We start from the raw sequence: 19,631 nt of genomic DNA, 5'->3' as shown, positions 1-19,631 counted from the left end.
CCAATCCCTTCCTGCTTGTTGCTGCTCTGTCTCAGTCCTTTGCCCTTGGCCTGGATTATCAGTGCTTTTTCTGTGGGATAGGCTTAGGCACATGGAGAGCTCCCAATAGCTTCCTGGGCATTACAGTGATGATGAACAGGCTCTGAGAAGAGATCCATCATAAACAGGTGCTCTCAGAGGAGAAGAATGTCCCACGGTTTTGGTGGTGGTGGTGGAGCAGCTCTGAACTCTCCATAGTCTCCCTATTCCACCTGCTATTTCTTTAAAGCTATCTTGGGACCCTGGAAAGGAAGATTAGCCTGAAGGTGAAATGAGGCAGTGGTAAACTAGCCATGGTGGCTAGTGGGCTCTTTCCCTTCTCTGGGTGGATAAGATTGTTTGCAGTATCATGGAGTCACCCAAAGAGAAAATCGTATTTGCAGTGACTCTGGAGGCTTGCTTTAACCGAACAAGTGGAAATATTTCATGAAACACAGAGGTATGTATTTCATGAGTGTGTTTATACAACGGGTTATTTGCAGTGCGTAATTGCTCTTATATGGCTGCTCCTTCTGTGAATACAAGGCTGAGAGAAGACTGTGTTCAACTCCCCCACTGTGAGCACAGGCGCTGGGTTTTTCAGGACATATCAGTACATCTTAAGGAATGTATAATTTGAATGCACCCCTTGCTGAGTACATATAACAAATCTGGAAGTAAATTTGCTTCATTATCACTGTTCTTCATTGGTCAAGAAGAAAATTAATATGCTATTTGTCTCTCTTATGCCTTGTATTTTATGAATTATTAAACTATGCACCATATGGGAAGAGCAAAATGAAAATACTCTCTTTCATGAAAGAAAAAAATTATATATTAAATTAAATCTTCCCTCATATGCTAGCCTTGCTGAGTTTCAGATATTGTTTGTTGTTGTGTGCCTTCAAGTTGTTTCTGACTTATGATAACCTTAGGATGAACCTATCATGGGTTTTTCTTGGTAAAATTTGTTCTGAGAGGGTTTGCCTTTGCTTTCCTTTGAGGATGATAGATTGTGACCTGGCCAGAGTCACTCAGTGGGGTTTTCTTGGCTGAGTAAGGCATTTAAACTGGTCCAGTACTCAAAATACTGAACCACGCTACAGCAGATACTTTGTTTATCTCTGTATGTCTCTCACTGTGTGTATAAAAACTTCCATTAATTTGTTCTTATAGTGCATCTCAGTCTATAATCTAGCTATTCTTTTATTTGTCATTTGCATTTATCATTTGGTATATTTGTCACCTAAGTTTGACATTTCACAGCCTTGGTGAGTAGCAGTATTTGCAAACCTCTCAAAGAGTGTGTTTCTCTCTGTGTGTAACAGTCTGATTCATATGGCCAACTTTTGCACAGAATAACTTCACACATACAGCTAATTTGGCATCATGGTGAGCAGTTCAAAATAAGATTACATGTGATTACAGTTTTCTGCACAGGCCTGAACATTTTGTCTGGTTATTTTGGGCTAGTTATTATTATTAATTCAATGTATACCCCACCTTTCTCCTGGGGTGGGACCTATGATATCTTCCAGTAATTTAAAACAAGATTAAGTTAAAATCTTATATTAGTTTTTTTAATAAATAAATAATAGTATCATTTAAAAATGGTTAAAACAGTTAAAAACACATTCAAACCATAATTAATAATAATGGATAAGAAATACAGCACAGTGCATCACTTATACACTTTACCGCTACACAAACTCATTGAATCATAGAGTTGGAAAAGACTCCAAGGAGAGGCCTCCACTTCTATAGCCAATTGGTTATATTGTAAAACCACTCTTACTGTCAGGAAGTTCCTTCTAATGTTCGGTAAAAATCTAGCCTACTGAACTTAAAACAATTACACTTGGTCCTGCCCTTTCCTTTCTGTGATGACAGTCCTTAAGGTGTTTAAAGAGTGCAGTCATGTCACCCATCAGTTTTCTCTTCACCAAGATGAACATTCCCAGCAACCTCAACCTTTCCTCATATGTTTTTGTCTGTATGGCTTTTATCATCTTCATTGTCTTTCTCTGAACCTGCTCCAAATACATCCTTCCTAAAGCGAAGCACCCAAAATTGAATGCAGCACTCCAAAGGAGACCTGAGCAGCACAGAACATAATGGGACTATTAGTTTCATTGACTTGGAAAGTATATTTCTACATAATTTACCAATTTTACTCATGTAATCACTCCCTCCCAAAATGTAGCTACTATGGGACAACTCCCAAACATATGTGTTAAGAAAGCATGAGCAGTACAGTGGGCCCTTGGTATCTGCAGGGGTTTGGTTCCAGGATCCCACCCCACCCCCAAGTCCTGCCCCCAACCCCGGCAAGCAGACCAGAAAAGGTTTGCCATCACTGGACTGGGACTACTGGGGTTTTTTTAAAAGCAAAATAATATTGATGCACAAATTACTCTCACTTCTTGGTCTTTGTTGAGAAAAAAAAATAACTTCTTTTCCCCTCCTCCTCATTCTGTAACTGAAACCAAGCATACAAAAGCAACATACTATATCAGAGAACCAAGGGAGTGCTAATCTGAAGATTAATTTTCTCAGTGAGCAAAAGTGGGGTTTAAGAGCTACGACAAAAGTTCTCAGATAACAATTATGATGACAATTTTCAGGCAGTTAACTTGCAGACTCGGAAAGATACTAAAATGCTTCTGAGTTCCAGAGAAATAACTTAATCTTTCAGTTAAGCATTTAGAAATACAGTTCAGATATCCAAAGAAAAGAAACAGATACAGTTACCACAGGAACACAAACACAGCTAATGTAAGAATTCTAGGTGTGAACAATTTTCACTATCCCACTCTCTGCAATGTTAGGAATTTGGGAAATGAAGGAAAATTTAATGGAGGGGATAGAATTCTTAGTTGGGGAATCAATGCCCTCATCCTCCTCTATGGCTCCCATTCTTTTCTATCAACCACATTTTTGCCCCTGCATGTATATGTTCCTTCAGATTGCCTGTTAACTTACGCCACCACATTAATTTCATAGAGTTTTTATAAACAAGGTATATTACTCAGAGGCATTTGCCAATTGATTCCTGCTATTCTGACTCCAAAGAGGTTGAAATACCACACATTATCAGCAGATGGCCCTCTTTCTCTAATTTATTTTCTTCTCCCCTGGATTAGTAAATACTTACTTAACAGCTAGCTACCTAGGAGACTGCAGGGCCCATTTGTCAGGGCAGTGGAAATGTGATGGGTGCAGACCTTGCTGTGGGTTTGTGACTCAGTTTTTGGGGGAAATGCCTTTACAAGGAGCCTCTCCCTGTCCAGTTTACCAGGGAAGGAAAGGTTGTGGCAAGGACTCTGCAGCATTGGCTGCCAGCAGCCTGGGCTGGCATGGAGAATGGAGTGGTGCTGCAGAGGTAAGGCTGCTGAATCCATGCCAGCAGCATCTGTGGAGTAAGTGATGCTTGGGAGGGAGGGAGAGAAGAGGGTGACTGGAAAGTGATGCCTACAGCACCCTACGGAGATGGATCATGCTGCAGAAGGTGGTCCAGAATGAAACAACTTCTGTTTAAAGACACATCCTTGTGAAAGATGTTCCAAGGGTCTCTTTGCAGGGATGATAACACTGTGAGAGGGTGGTTGGATAGAGGAAATTTGTGCAACTCTGCCTGTGTATAATGCTCTTCTCTGTGGTAGTTGGAGCTCTGTGATCATTAATCTAGCCTGTTGTTTATCCTTTTAGAAAAGAGAGGCTGATGCAGCAGCCAGGGGAGCTGGATGGACTTGTGCTCTCACTGGACAGAGGTAAGGTCAAGAGCAGCATGGGGATGGTAGCTGGAGGCTAGGAAGGGGTTATTCCTCATCTTGATGAGGCAGCTGCCTGATGTGATTTGTTTGGATTGGCAGAAGCCTACTGCTGTTAGGATTTGGCTGGATCTTCACTGCTTATCAATTGTCTGGTGTTGTTAAGGTTTTGCATCCTTAACCCAACAGGATGGTGTCAGCTGCACTTCTGAAAGGCAGTCCTCTGGGAGGGGACCTTTGTGCCTGTTATCCAAGTGGGATGCATTCTTCTTCCATGGCTTAATTACTAACTGTGAAAAGCACCTCTCAGATCACTATGACCTTCACAGGATCTTATTTGTTCAGGCAAAATACAACACAAACTCATTCTTACCTATCCAATCCCTTTCTGTTTTTTCATCTTTCTCATTTTGTTTCTCATTCCCTCTATGCCTACCATCATAGCACTTCACAACCACACTCAAGCCAATGTGCTGGTCTGATCTGTGTATCTTGCATACATTGCCTAATTGCAACACCTTCTGCATGGTTATTTACTTTTGTTTCCACCAGAACATTCAGCACTACTCTCCATTTTATTTTTCTGATGGGCATAGAAGGTTTTCACATCAGTAGATTTCTGCTGTCAGCCAGTGCTCTCTTGAAAAGCCTCTGCACTAGATGAAAGATTCACAGGGAAACCTCTACTACTATTATATCTCCTGTTACTTTATGGTGCCACCTCCTGACAGTAATTTGTGGACTGGGCCTACTCTAATTTCTCTGGTCACTCTGGTTTGATCTTGGCCAATGATGCTATGCCACCTTCTCAAATTTAGCAAATCTCAAACATTAACTTCTTACATGCAAGAGAGGCCTTCACTGACTTAAGACCACCCAGTTGCTTTGTCTGTAGCAGAGATGAATAAGTTGCAGGCCACCATATGTTGTAAGTCCACAATTGCCAACAGCTCAAGCCAGCATAGATAAGTGAGAAATAACAGGGATTGCAGGAGGACTATGAGTTGCCTGCCCTGGCTTGTATTCACATGACAAGCTCACCATCAAGTAGGAAGCAGTGCTACTCTAAATTCTCTGTACAATGGCCAATGTAATTTGTCTACTACAATAATTCACCACTGCTCTTTCTGCTGTAATTTACCTCTTTTTCTTTGTGTTACTGGAAGAGGTTCAGTTAACACAAATGACCATCAAGACCTGCTTGTCAACTAATTCTACTATGTTTGGTTGAAGTCCATTGATGGCACCAATTCTCGTACTGGCTTCTGATTTCAAGGAGAGAAGTCTGGTCCATTTTGGAGATTGAGAACTCAAAAGTAGCAACATACCAGATTTAAAAAAATTAATTTACAGCATGTACAGTGGTGTGGTTAATGGGCTGGCTAACACCGGATAAGAATAAACTTTTGAATTTGGAAAGGCACAACTTGAGGTCTGGATAGCACAATTATCTTTGACACAACAAAGTAAAAGAAAATTTAGTTTTTAATAATGACTGCATTAGGAGATCTATCTTAACAACATGGAACAAGTACAGACCCAGGTTGTGCCCCAAAATGCTATTATGGGTATCCATGCACAAAGCCATATTTAAATCAGATAACACTGGCAAAGGGGAGAATGACAAGTGGTTGTTATATAAAGTTCTTCTGACTTATGAAAATGGCGAACATAGATTTAAAATTATTGAGGAACTGATAGCATAGGGAGCAAACATGTACTGGTACTGATATAGACAATTGCTTGAAAGATACAAAACTGATAATAAAATGTATGACTTTGAACTTAGAAAGAAGAATTTGAAGCTCAGTTATGCACCAGTGATGAACAATGATGAACAATGATCCAGAAAATGCACAATTTGTTGTTGGAATTAGAATTAGAAGAGGAGGGGATAAAGGAGTGTATGATTAAATGAGTGCAAAATCTTGATCATAATATTCAAGTAGAAAGTTGGGAAACAATGTGGACAAAGGGCCTGAAAATTATGCTATCATATAATTTGAAATAAAATGTTTATAAAATGATGTTTAGATGACATTTAATGCCAGATAAGTTATTAAAGATGCATAAAGAAGCCAAAAATAAATGCTGGAAGTATAAAGAACAAGTAGGGACATACGATCATGCAAGGTGAATTTGTAACAAGGCAAAGAAAATATATTAAAAGTAGATTCATTGTAAGAACAAAGGATACTCAGGATAAAAGTGCATTTTAAACCAGAACTGTTTCTGTTAGGCTTAGTAGATGATACATTGAAATTACATGGCAAATTGTTACAATATTTGATTATGGCAGCGAGAATATTATATGCATGAATATGGAAGAATACAGAAACTCCATCAATTCAGAACTGGACTGTGAAAATATTAGAATTCGCAGAGATGGCTAAATTAGGGCCCTAACAGACAGGCCAAAATACAGCTGCTTCTGGTCACATTGGAGGTATGCTGTTTAAATGACACACGCATCTTAAAGAGGCCAGAAGCTGTGCCAAAGCCACACTCCAGTCTTAAGGCCTGGAGCACAGCTTTGGGCCCTTAGTTATTTAAAGAAAAAACAACAAACAGGTTTGTGAAAGAGTGGAATGCATTTTTAAATATATAACAGAAAAAGAAAGAATGACAATATCAATAGGTTTTGAACTATAAAGAATCTACATGTAGGAGTAGAGGTGTATTGTAATTTGAATATTTAAATTAAGTGGAAATGTAACAAATTGATGAAATAGGCCAAAAGATAGGAAGTGGGAAGTCATTTTCACATGTAATGTGGTGGTTTGTGTTGTTCTGGTTGGAGGTTAAAGATGTGGGGTGGTGGAAATGTAAGCTGAGTAAAACATTTTCCTCTTTTCCTTACACTTGATTCATAGGCTTAATGGCCAGTTCAGAAGACAACTTAGAAAGGATGGTGGATGAGAGCAGGGGGAGTTCTTGTGGCACCGAAAAGGTAAGGTGGGCTAGGGGTATAGCCACGCTGAAGAATTAAAGGAGATGAATTGCCATGGCTCTATCCTACAGTATCTTAAGACTTATGGAAAAGAACTTATAAGCGGGATACAGACCACCCAAAAAGGGCGATCTATCCGTCCCTTGTTTTGCTGCGCGTGGCTCCCTCGCACAGCAAAAAGAACCTGCAAAAAGCAGGTTCTTTCTGCGGTGCCATTGTGATGCCACACTGTGCCAATGCCGCACTCGCGGCATCACAATGACATTGGGACGTGCGGACGCTAGTCGTCCGTCACATCAAAATGGCGGTACCTGTGTGTACAGGGCACCACCATTTTGACACCCTCGTCACGTGCTAGGGGTGAGGCATGTATGGGTGGTGCGTCCTCGGCCAACCCCTAGCACGTGACAAGGGTGCACTTCAGGCCCGTCTAGATCAGGCCCCTGTTCTTTTTCTTGAAAATCGATAATGCAGCCCATTATCGACCCTCCAACAGCAATGGAGATGTGGCTAACCTACAGTCCATCTGGGAGGATGTTATTCCTTCCTGCTTATTCAGCTACCTACAGCTCACACCTCTGCCTATGTCACCCTCTTCCCGGCAACAAGACACATTTACGTTCATTCATGTTCTATAAAGATCATGTTCTTTTTTTGCAGCCTTCTGCTGGGAGTCCCCAAGAGCAAGCAAAGAGGATCAGGACTGGGAGCAGAGAACTTACCGTGCATTTTGAAGACAGTGGTGAAAGCGATGAAGGTTGGTGAGTCTTTGCCATTGCTTTTATGATTTGCTCTCTTTTCCTAGAAGTAATTTTCTTCATTAGTCCCTTTTTAAACTTGTTTGTTTTAATTTTTTACTTTTTCCAGAATTTCTCCCACCCATTTCCTTATATTTTAATTCTTTTTCATTTCTTTCTTTTCTGATTCCCCACTTTGAACTTCCCTTTCACACTCTCTCCACCTGTAGAGGATTTGCATGTTCCTAGCCCCAAGGCTTACTCCTATGCAGGTCACTGGGCATAATCCTTGATGGGATCTGCAAAGTTCTTATTTTACCCTTCCTCAGCAACCACCTACCTTGATAAATCTGTTTTCCCATCCATGTCTCTTCTTCATCTTTGTTGCTTTCCTTTTAGTTCTGATTTCTTGGGCTTCATTGTTTGCTATTTCCAGATAAAAGCTACAGGCCTCAAACAACCAACTGTAAACCCCATTTCCTCACGGAGTTGGGTTGTCATGATGTGTGGCTGCTATGTATCTGCACTATACAGTTGTTTGTGTTTCATATCACTCTATTAAAACTGCATCCAACAAAATCCTGACATAATTGCAGTTCAGTGGGATCCTCAGAATTCTCAATAGATCAAAACAGAGACTGCGAATCCTAGTTTTTAATATATTTCTTTTATATGCCACCTTTCTCCCAGAAAGGGATCCAAGCCTGTTCTGTCAGATGTAATCATGACAGTTAAAGTAATATCCGACTACAGGTTGGGTATTCCTTATCTTGAGAGCCAAAATACAAAACTGTCCACATTGGTGGCTGAGATAGAGACACACCTTTGCTTTTGTTTCATGCACAAAATTATTTAAAGTGCTGTGTATAAAATTAACTTCAGGTTACGTGTATAAGGTGAATATGAAACATAAATGAATTTCATGTATAGACCTGAATCCCATCTCCAAGATATCTCATTATGTATATGCAAATATTCCAAAATCTGAAAACCTCCAAAATCCAAAGCGCTTTCGGTCCCAAGCCTTTTGAATAAGTGAGACTCAACCTGTACTATAATGCTGCAGGCACACCATTAGTTTCCTGTGTTTCTCACCATTGTAACACTTTTCTTTATTCCTTCTTTAATGTTAGTCTATTTTTAAATGGGCTATAACAATCTGTATTTTGCAATTGTACTACTACTTAACAACAACTTAGTAAGAATTTAAAGATATAGCCATGTTAGTGGTAGAGAGGAACTGTTGGACCTCTTACTCTTTCCCTCCACCACTCCCTTCTCCTTCTGTGTCATGTCTTTTTAGATTGTAAGCCCGAGGGCAGGGAACCGTCTAACTAAAAAGATTGTATGTACAGCGCTGTGTAAATTTACAGCGCTTCATAAATAAAGGTTAATAATAATAATAATAATAATAATAATAATAATAATAATAATAATATAAAGATATAGCCATGTTAGTCTGTAGAAACAGTATGAAGAGAGATTTTGTAGCACATTTGATACTAACTGAAATAAAGAAGAAAGAATCTCTCTACATACTTAGTACTTGCTAGGACAATCTTTTCAAAGATGTACAACATAGCAAGACAACACACCCTCCCAGTACTATGTTATCATCAGTTTCTACACAGCGTAGTTCAGACGAAAACATTCTGATGTGCATTAGAGATTGGGTGTGGCAAATTGAATGTGCACTGTTGAATGTACAATGAAATGCTCATTTTTCTATGTGCAGAGCAGACATGGCCTTAGGTTATTTAACATGACTAAACTAGTATAGAAAAGGAAAACCCAGCTCTGGTTACCTATTGTATTATAGAGAGACATAATGAGGAATGTGTATGTAGAGTACACTTGTACCTCCCTTCCCTTGGAGTCTGCATTTTTGGTCCTTCATGGACAGCAAGTGAGGAGGGACAAAATGGTGCTTGCGCCACCATTATAACCAATGGAGCTTGAATATCCACAATATTTCCGATTTGTGCAGGATCCGGAATGAAGCCCCTGCAAATTAGTATGGATGAGTGTTGTTCCATAAGAATACAGAATATCTACATAGATATTGGGTGCACATAATGGGTGAAGAAGTCATGTTCCAGAGATGCTTGTTTTTAATATTTTTATGAGTAATTTTCTAATCCTGCAGCTTGTGAAATACAGTATGTGTATGAGCAATGTCTTCTGAAATTTCTGAAACCTGTAGTTTGGTCCTGAATAAGATTTCCCTTGGTTGATTATTGTTTTTTAGTGTCCTCCTCCTCACCAGGGCTAGCAAAAGTGTTGGCATGGTCCACAATTTCAGTGTTTTCAAACAGCATTTTATGCCCAGGGTGGTATAAACCTGCCATGCCATGGACCATGCCAACAACTATCAGGTCAGAAAGCACAAGGAAGCCATTGAAATCTACAAACACCTGGACAATTTCAACAGGAAAGAAGAAACCCTTAAAATGAACAAAATTTGGTTACCATTCCTGAAAAAAAGCAAAATCAGGACTCAGCAAATGCAAATAGAAAACCACCCAGGGTCAGAGGTTTTTCCAGCAGACAATGGTCACTAATTAAGCAAACACTAATCCTCTTTGTATAGGCCTTGCTATCAACAGAACAATACACAGATTAACATGGAAATCACTCCTCCACTGTGTGTGTCTGTCTGTGTGTGTGTGTGTGTGTGTACACACACACACACAACTCTCTTCCATGCCATCATTCTCTGAAGATACCAGCCACAGATGCAGGTGAAGCATCAGGAATAAACTCTTCTAGAACATGGCCACATTGACCGAAAAACCCACAAAAAACTATACTGTTACTTTTATTGGCCAATCAGAATGCACAATATACTTGTTGCAAGCTTTTGAAGCTCCACTGGCTTGTTCATCAAGTAAGAAAGATACCCTCCCCCATACCATCTTAACTAAGGACAGAAAGAACAAAATGCAGGCATCTTACTAACATCTCCAATTTTTCTCCTGTTTGGTATGTAACATTTTAATGAAGAAACCAGTGGAGCTTTGAAAGCTTGCAACAAGTATATTTCGGTTGGCTAATTCTGTTTATATTTAGCATTGCTTTTGTGTTGAGTTTAATACAAATACATATGCTTGTGTTTCTTTTATTCATTGACTTTAGGGTTGAATTTTAATCTATAAATATTTAGATTTACTGTGAAAAAATTTTTACCATGTAATACTTATAGTAAATAAATGCAAAATAGGAATGGCATAGACTGTGACTTACTTTAGTAAGGAAAAAAGGATCATTATCTGGTTACTACTGCCCTATTTTAACTTTTCATTTTCATGCCAAATAGGATAATCTTGAGGAGCAACAGAGGTTTTTTTTTTTTTTTATGTTTCCTTGTCTGACTCTGGCATGTTGGTCTATCTCCTGATAGTGATGGTGGTGGTGATGATGATTTTGTCTTTCTTTGTCTAGACACAAATCACTCTGAGGACTCACTGAGTTCTGCACTGATGGAGCTTTCTGTTCTGCAAAGGCTGGGCCTACATAGGTATGAACCATCTGTGTGTCTGTCCATTGCTAGTAACACTTTAATAAAGTAGTGTTAAAGTTCAAATGAAAGTGAATAGCCACAACTGAGATGATAGCAGGCTTGGGATTAAGTTGCATTAGTCATATAACCATAAAAAAGCCAATATCATATGTAAACAAAGTTAAAATACAATAGTTGAATTGCTAATAAAAACATACAAAATAGGTCTGAGATTATATCAACTCTCACAAGAGATGTAAAGAATATTATAGGAGTATGTGGGATCTTGCCAAAATCAGTGGCAGAACTATCCCCTTGTATACATGGGGCTAATAATGTCACTAAAATACTTTGGAACTGTCCCTGTCTGAATCACGTTACTTAGAACTTCTGCCAGCAGAAGGGTCAGTCATGCAACAAGATGCCCCTAACAATGGACCTTCTCTACAGGCAGACAGACAGCCATGAGCATCAAGAGTCTGGGTCCCTATTTCTATTCATTTGATTTTTTCACCGAAATGACCTCTGCAGAAAGAAAAAAAACCAGACTGATTTGTGCAAATAAGTTTATTTGGCACCATAGCTATAACTCATTGTCTGCACAACCAAAAGATGCCAGACAAACCTAATCTCTTTCTTTGATGAAATTACCAGCTTGGTAGATGAAGGGAATGCTGTGGATATAGTATATCTTGATTTCAGTAAGGCCTTTGACAAAGTTCCCCATGACATTCTTGCAAACAAGCTTGTAAAATGTGGGCTAGACAAAGAAACTGTTAAATGGATCTGTAATTGGTTGACCGGCCGAACCCAAAGGGTGCTCAACAATGGCTCCTTTTCATCCTGGAGAGAAGTGACCAGTGGGGTCCCACAGGGCTCTGTCCTGGGCCCAGTGCTATTCAACATCTTTATCAATGACCTGGATGACAGAATTGGAAGCATACTTATCAAATTTGCAGATGATACCAAATTAGGGGGAATAGCTAATACCCCAGAGGACAGGATCAAGATTCAAAATGACCTGAATAGACTAGAAAGCTGGGCCAAAGCTAACAAAATGAAATTCAACACGGAGAAATGTAAGGTATTGCACTTAGGGCGGAAAAATAAAATGCACAGATATAGGATGGGTGACACCTGGCTGAATGAAACTACGTGTGAAAGGGATCTAGGAGTCCAAGTAGACCACAAGTTGAACATGAGTGAACAGTGTGATGCGGCAGCTAAAAAGGCCAATGCTATTTTAGGCTGCATCAATAGAAGTATAGTGTCTAGATCAAGAGAAGTAATAGTGCCACTGTATTCTGCTCTGGTCAGGCCCCACCTAGAATATTGTGTCCAGTTCTGGGCGCCACAATTCAGAAAGGACATTGAGAAACTGGAGCGTGTCCAAAGGAGGGCGACAAAAATGGTGAAAGGTCTGGAAACCATGCCCTATGAGGAATGACTTAGGGAGCTGGGGATGTTTAGCCTGGAGAAAAGAAGGTTAAGAGGTGATATGATCGCCCTGTTTAAATATTTGAAGGGATGTCATATTGAAGAGGGAGTAAGCTTGTTTTCTGCTGCTCCAGAGAACAGGACCTGGAACAATGGATGAAAGCTGCAGGAAAAGAGATTCCACCTGAACATTAGGAGGAACTTCCTGACAGTTAGGGCTGTTCGACAGTGGAATGCACTCCCTCGGAGGGTGATAGAGTCTCCTTCCTTGGAGGTCTTTAAACAGAGGCTGGATGGCCATCTGTCAGGGATGCTTTGATTTGGATTTCCTGCATGGCAGGGGGTTGGACTGGACGGCCCTAGTGGTCTCTTCCAACTCTATGATTCTATGATTCTATGATTCTATGGAAAAGGGGAGGGGGGATGGCCTCTGTCCCAATGCCACTTATGCAGTGCTGCTGACTTCTTATTGTCCTTTCTATGCCGGTCAACTAGATTATTATTTTCCCCAAGCTTTATAGATGCAGTTTTAATTCTGCTGTTTCATTCTGTTTCATTATTTAATGGCTTATAGCTTATTATATTACACTGACATTTTCATTGTTTTCCTCTTTTCTTTTCTTTTTGTAAGCCACCTTAAAACTATGTTTGAAGGGTATGATTTTTTTAAACTTCTCATAAATCAATAAGGAGATTACTTAAACTGAAAATCATAGGCCCTCCTTTCTGCTTAACCTTGCCAAGTCTCTAAGGTCTTATCCTTCATGTTTTTTAATGTTCTTCTTTGGCAGGGTGGCTTTGACTGAGCAAGATGTGGAGGTGAGTACCACTCTCTTCATTTGGTTGGAGATAACCTGTTAGATGCACCCCTTTGAGTTGCTCTACAAAACATTCTAAAGCTTATAATTTTTTTTGTGATTAGCTCAACAGCAACGATTGTAAGAAATGTCTGTAATCTCACAGCTGGCTTGAAGGAGACTGCCTTTCTGACTTTCATTTAGCCAGTCAGTCAGGCCTTTTTGTAACCCTAATGGAAATTCTCAGCCTGACTTTGGTCTTGTTGTGTGCCTTCAAGTTGTTTCTGACTTATGGAGACCCTAAGGCAAACCTATCGCACGGTTTTCTTGGCAAGATTTGTTCAGAGGAGTTTTTGCCAATGCCTTCCCCTAAGGTTGAGAGTGTGTGACTTTCTAAAGGCCATCCAGTGAGTTTTCATTCAAACCCTGGTCTCCAGAGTCATAATCTAGTAGTGCCCAAGCCACTACACCATGCTGGCTCACAAAACCTGGAAACATATTAAGTCAGTTTGCAAAAAGAGAGTAAGAGAAAACAAAAACACTGCTCTTGTACTCCCCCTTTCCTTCAAAAATCTAAGACCTCTCAGCAAAACATAGTAGTGTATCCCCAGATGGCCCTTCATCTCTCATAGCCCAATTCATGAACACTCCTCTCCACTATTCTGATATTTAAATAATGCTGGTGAAGGCTGTGCCTGAATGCTGTATGAGATTCCACAGCAGTATGGTTTGTTTGACCCACTGCTTTCTTTGGCAGGCAGCTTTTGCACACTTGGCTCTGGCCTTCCGTTGCGACATGTTTACGCTGAAGCGGCGGGTACAGGTAGAAGAGCGGGCAAGGAACACAGCTGAGGAGAATATTCAGATGGAGTTGGCAGAATGCCAGGCAACACTGCAGGTCAGTGAAACCATTTCTGGACTCTTTTGACCATCATGTGTATTTTTTGTTGTATTCCTGGGTTGGAAATTAGAGCTCACAACTAGCATTGCATATTTGCAAAAACCTAAAAATGGCTCAGGAGCGGCAGGGAATGGGTTGGTTCCAGACTGTTATTTATACTTACTCTCTTTTTTGTGCCATCGAGTCATTTCTGACTTATGGCAACCCTAAGGAGAACCTTAGGCTTTCTGGGGCTGAGAGTGTGTGACTTGCCCAAGGTCACCCAGTGGGTTTACATGGCAAAGCGTTGAATCTCAACCCTGATCTCCAGAGTCATAGTTCCACAATCAAATCACTACACCATGCTGGCTGTCTAGTTATACTTATTTCCTACTGAAATAAATGGAGCTTAAATCACATCTTATTCCATTCATTTCAATTGAGCCTTTGTTCAATTAACATTTGTACTCAACCCAAATGCCATTGAATAAGTTAGGCTGAGGTGTTTCTACAGTCACCTAGGTGTGCTGTGTGGTTTGGTTAATGTGTAGATCCAGTCCTGGGAATTTGTTCACCTAATCCTGGAGACGAAACCCAACTAGGGATTAACCCAATAATGGCTTTCTTTTGTCAAATAATCTTGACATATTCAGTGGTTACACTTTTTTTGGTTGCATGTGCTGTAACATATCCATTTTGTACTGAAAAAATTTATAATATTTGCAGAGACATGCGTTCTTTTAAATTATCTCTTTGAGACATGGAATTTTAGTAATGGTCAACACAGTCAGGCCCTGCGTATTCTTACTGTTGCTAAAAGACTTAACTCCAGGGCTGGAAAGATAGTCACTCTCCCTTTGTTTTTCAATGGTCAGAGGATCTCATTGATTTAACTACTCATGAATGTGTACAGTATTTTATAACACCAACTTTAAGAAAATGAGCTTCTGGAAATATAGGCGTGTTACAGAGCGCCCAAGAAGGGAGCTCTGCTGGCGCCGCCGGTTGCTGCATCCGGGAACCGCAGCAGTCAAACCACATGGTTCCCGGATGCAACAAAAAGAAGCCGCAAAAAGTTACTTCTTTTTGCGCCCTGGAATTGGCGCCACAAGTGGCCAATGGCGCACTCACAATGTCACTACTGCTGCGGGATGTGCAGATGCTATGTGTCTGCAACGTCAAGATGGCGGCACCCGTGTAGAACGGACACTGCCATTTTGTACGCACCGAGCGCATACTAGGGTTAGGGGCGTCCAGAAAGGACACACCTTTCATAGTCAACTTCTATTAGCATATATGCCTACCCCATCCTTGTTTTCTGTGTGCTCTCTCTTTTCCCCCTCTCTTTTTCTTTTCTTTTTCTTTTTCCCTTTCATTGTTTTTTTTTTAATACATATATGGGTCATAGAATCATAGTATATAAGTTTGTGTGTGCAAGGATGCACTCACATGTGAATTAATGGATTGCTTCTGTTCTAATTCCCCCCACAGAAGCTGGACCAGGCCTGCCTGGACAGCAGGACAAAGGAAATGGTAGAACACCTGAAGAGCAGTCTAACAGTCCTGGCAGGTGCAATTGAGAGAGCAACTGTTGCAGCAGAGAAATTAGGAGCTGTCCATCAAGTTAGTTTCTTTTGATAGGCTCATGTTTTGTCAGAGGCAATTAAAAATAGTTCTGGGGTCTTGTGTTGTTTGTGTCGTGCCTCAATGCTGTTGCAGGAAAGAACATAAAAGAGAAATCAAATGTTTTGCCAGTCTAGGTCTTGCATTAACACCGAATACTGATATAAAGTAAAGCAAACTTGAGTTTTTGTGTAAAAATTCTCTTAAGAGTCTGGGAACGAAGTAAAGTGGCATGGGAAATCATTTTTGTGAACTTGGGGCTAAAGTTCAGATGGGGAGGATTCCAGCAACAGGCAGGGCTAAGTACATAGAGAGAGTCCACAGCAAAGTGGACAAGGTCATGCATAAATCTTATAAATTTGCCCAACTTTCAGACATTCTGCAAACTAGAGCTGCTGTTCCTGTTCAGTGCAAAGTCCTTCCAGTATGCAATATCCCCAGCCTCATTGGAGATAAAGGCAAGCAGGCCAGGCAGGGCATCTGCATCTGTGGTCTAGATGTTCCTTCCCCTGGGGCATCTCAGTGGGCTGGACGTTCCCTTCCCATGAACTGAATGGTAGCTACTCCATCAAAATTTTTATTTATTATTATTATTAAGATGACACAGAATATGCCATTGAGGCTGATATCTCATGGCCTATGCTTGGGTATTATGAAACTTGACAGGCCCTTCTGATATGGTTTTTCTCTGGAACTTGCTTAATATTACTGTAAGTACCAGTATTGTAAGATCAGAAAACAGTGGAGGTAAAATGTTTTTCAGGTATTTCATACCTATGCATTCTCACCACTGTTGCTAATTCTGACTAATTCCAATTATTGAAAAGGATAGTGGTAAGAAGTGCGTTTCTGACCTTGAAACTGGACTTCTCTTGATAGTATTTCCAGGGACAACTTCTAGACTGCAGCTGGTCTAATCTAGCCCCATCTACAAATACTGTGTCCCACAAAGGGTGAAGAATGGTTTATGTATCATGTCCAGCATGCCCTTCAGTGGTCTTAAATCTTTCTTACCACCTCTTCCAGCCTCTCTAAAACCATCTTCAAATGTGAAAAAGCTGTCTTGATTCTTATAAGGTCGACACTGAGGGAAATGCCTCAATTTCATGGATGTCAGGCAAGAAGTAGTCTGAACTACAACTTGGTCCAGACTATGTTCAAACTTTATAAGATGGAACTGCTAGTGTAATGTACCAATTGGATTCTACTAAAGTCTCCAAATGACCATTTTAGTTTTCTCTCGTGTATTGTTCCTGGGAAATGTTGAAAATTTAGACAGGCATTGCTCCCATCACCAGGTATACTTAGCACCATAGTAAGAGGCAATGTTATGTGGTGTGCTCAAGATTCCCTGCAAACTAGACTCATCTCTGGGACATATATCTACTTAGGGTAGATAAAAACAGCCCAGCTTTTTGCCTCAACCTACATTTGGTTTTGCATAACAATAAGAATACATGCATTATTCATTGGCTCAATGAGCTATACTTTGAAATGTTAGTGTTTCTGTGGCACAAGTGAACTGCGAAAATGTATTTTGTTTTATTTTTGTACATTGAGGTTTGAGTACTGTACTTGGTTTAGCATTGCCTTTTAAAGATCTTGTTTACAAACTAATGCAGGGAGAGAGCTGCTGCTCAGCCTTCCTTGGGTTTATTCTGAATCAGAATCAAGCTCCAGAGCCAGCTGTTAGAGCCAGTTTTCTACCCAAAATACTGTATGTTTCATCCTAATCCACTCTTGTGTATAGCACTTGTTAACAAATCAGATCACCTAGTTTATGCTGACATATTCTGTAGGAACTCCTAATCCTAGCTGAAAGGTGTAAGGTATATAGAACCAGTTGATCTTAGAAAGTGGTCTTTTCAATCAGGAGAATATAGCTAAGCCTCTCGGTAGAAGAGAAAGAAGAATCAGGTCTTTGCTGAGGTTTTGAAGCAACATAAAAAGAAATCCTGAATGTTTGTCATTAGAGTAATGTAGTGCAGCAACTAAGAGAATGAACTGGAGATTAGGAAATTTCCAGTTCAGTTCTCACCCTGCTAATTGTTCACATAATGCATGGTCATACTATGAAATTTGTTACCATAAGAAGCAGTGATGGGTCACCCAATCAATAATAGCCCTGCTTGGGTCTTTCAGACTTGACATCTAGAATGCAGTCTTCCTCTTTTCTATCTTCCCAATCATTATTGTATTTTCTAGTGAGTCATGTCTTTTCATGATGTGACCAAAGTATAACATCTCTGCTTAGTCATCTTGGCTTCGAAGAAGAGCTCAGGCTTGATTTGCTCTAGAACCCATTTATAGTCGCCCCTCTGTTTTCATGGGTGATGCATTCTGGAGGAGCCCCCCCCCCCCCGCAAAAATGGAAACACATATATTCAAGATCCATTGGCTTGAATGGCCGTGTGCACTACAGGCACATGCGCCATTCTAACCAATGGGGCTCGCTCCTCCGTGAGTAATTGAGACTGTGGACTTTAGGACAGGCTTTGGGGTTGAGACTGCCATGGTTGCCTTGACTGACGATCTGTGTCTGAGCACCCTGTTGGTGCTTTTAGACCTCTCAGCGGCTTTTGACACAATAGATCATGGCATCCTCTTGGATCGCCTGAGGGGATTGGGAACTGGAAGCATTGCATTGCAGTGGTTCCATTCTTTCCTCTCGGGCAGATCCCAGAGGGTGATGCTTGGGAACAGTTGCTCCAGTAAAAGGGAGCTCACCTTGGAGTTCCACAGGGTGCTATCCTGTCCCCGGTGTTGTTCAACATCTATATGAAGCCGCTGGGTGAGATCATTTGGAGTCATGGAGCTGGGTGTTATCAGTATGCTGACGACACCCAAATCTATTTCTCCATGCCTCGTTTGTTGGCCTCAAATTCTCATAGCATCTTCTCTCTCAATGAATGTCTTCAGGCAGTAATGGGCTGGATGAGGAAAAACAGATTGAGACTGAATCCAGACAAAACAGAGGTGCTCATGGTAGTGGCCCCGAAACCAGGATTCAGGTTGCAACCTCCGGTGCTGGATGGGGTCACACTCTCCGTCAAGGACTGCGTTCGCAGTTTGGGGGTGCTCCTTCATTCGTCGCTCCTGATGTCGAATCAGGTAAATGCGACAGTCAAGAGTGCTTGTTATCAGCTTGGGCTGATACGCCAGCTGTGACCTTTCCTGGGAAGTAAGGGATCTTGAGACTGTTGTCCACGTGCTGGTAACCTCACGTCTGGATTTCTGTAATGCGCTCTACATGGGGCTACCCTCGTACTTGATCCGGAAACTGCAACTAGTACAGAATATGGAAGCCAGAGTAATTTCCGGAACATCTAGGAGAGATCATATTACTCTGGTTCTAAAGTCCCTCCACTGGCTGCCTATTAGTTTCTGGGCCCAGTTCCAGGTGTTGGTTATTACCTTTAAAGCCCTAAATGGCTTGGGTCCAAACTATCTTCGGGACTGCCTTCTCCCCTACAATCCTCCCTGCGCACTCCGGTCCTCTGGGAGAGGCCTACTTCAGCCACAAACATCTAGGCTTTCGGCTACCTCCCAGAGGGCATTTTCCATCGTCGCCCCCAGACTGTGGAACGGCCTGCCGGATGAGATCCATCTGCTTACATCCTTAGACAGCTTTAAAAAGGCTGTTAAGATGGATCTCTTCCGGCAGGCCTTTCCAGAAGAGAGAGCCCGGCCTCAGATACCGCTGCTCCCATCAATTATTGTTATATTGATTATTGTTATGTTGTTTGACCTTTGGGTCAATTTTAACTTGTATGGTTTTAATTCTCTATTAGATTTAATACCTTTTTAAGGGGGGGAGGGTACTAGAGATTTGATATGTTTTGTATTTTTAACTTGTTAGCCACCCCGATTGCTCTCAGAGGGGCGGGATACAAATAAATTTTATTATTATTATTTTATTA

The 19,631-nt window shown here is 40.9% G+C and overlaps 1 protein-coding gene across 4 annotated transcripts in view; it reads left to right on the top strand.

The window, feature by feature from the left end:
• Nucleotides 1-3,201: 3,201 nt before the first annotated feature.
• The window catches only part of LOC121929474 (inositol 1,4,5-triphosphate receptor associated 2-like), a 28,696-nt gene continuing 12,266 nt past the window's right edge, over nt 3,202-19,631 (top strand). For all 4 annotated transcript variants that reach the window (XM_042465075.1, XM_042465074.1, XM_042465076.1 and 1 more), the window contains exons 1-8: nt 3,202-3,400; nt 3,727-3,788; nt 6,662-6,738; nt 7,399-7,495; nt 10,917-10,992; nt 13,203-13,230; nt 13,966-14,106; nt 15,580-15,711. In XM_042465075.1, the coding sequence (XP_042321009.1) occupies nt 3,375-3,400; nt 3,727-3,788; nt 6,662-6,738; nt 7,399-7,495; nt 10,917-10,992; nt 13,203-13,230; nt 13,966-14,106; nt 15,580-15,711 (639 nt within the window). In that variant the 5' untranslated portion in view covers nt 3,202-3,374. The remainder of the gene's footprint in view (nt 3,401-3,726; nt 3,789-6,661; nt 6,739-7,398; nt 7,496-10,916; nt 10,993-13,202; nt 13,231-13,965; nt 14,107-15,579; nt 15,712-19,631) is intronic.

The sequence above is a fragment of the Sceloporus undulatus genome, chromosome 4, assembly GCF_019175285.1.
Source record: "Sceloporus undulatus isolate JIND9_A2432 ecotype Alabama chromosome 4, SceUnd_v1.1, whole genome shotgun sequence".
NCBI classification, from domain to species: domain Eukaryota; kingdom Metazoa; phylum Chordata; class Lepidosauria; order Squamata; family Phrynosomatidae; genus Sceloporus; species Sceloporus undulatus.
This window is presented reverse-complemented; position numbering and strand designations above follow the sequence as displayed.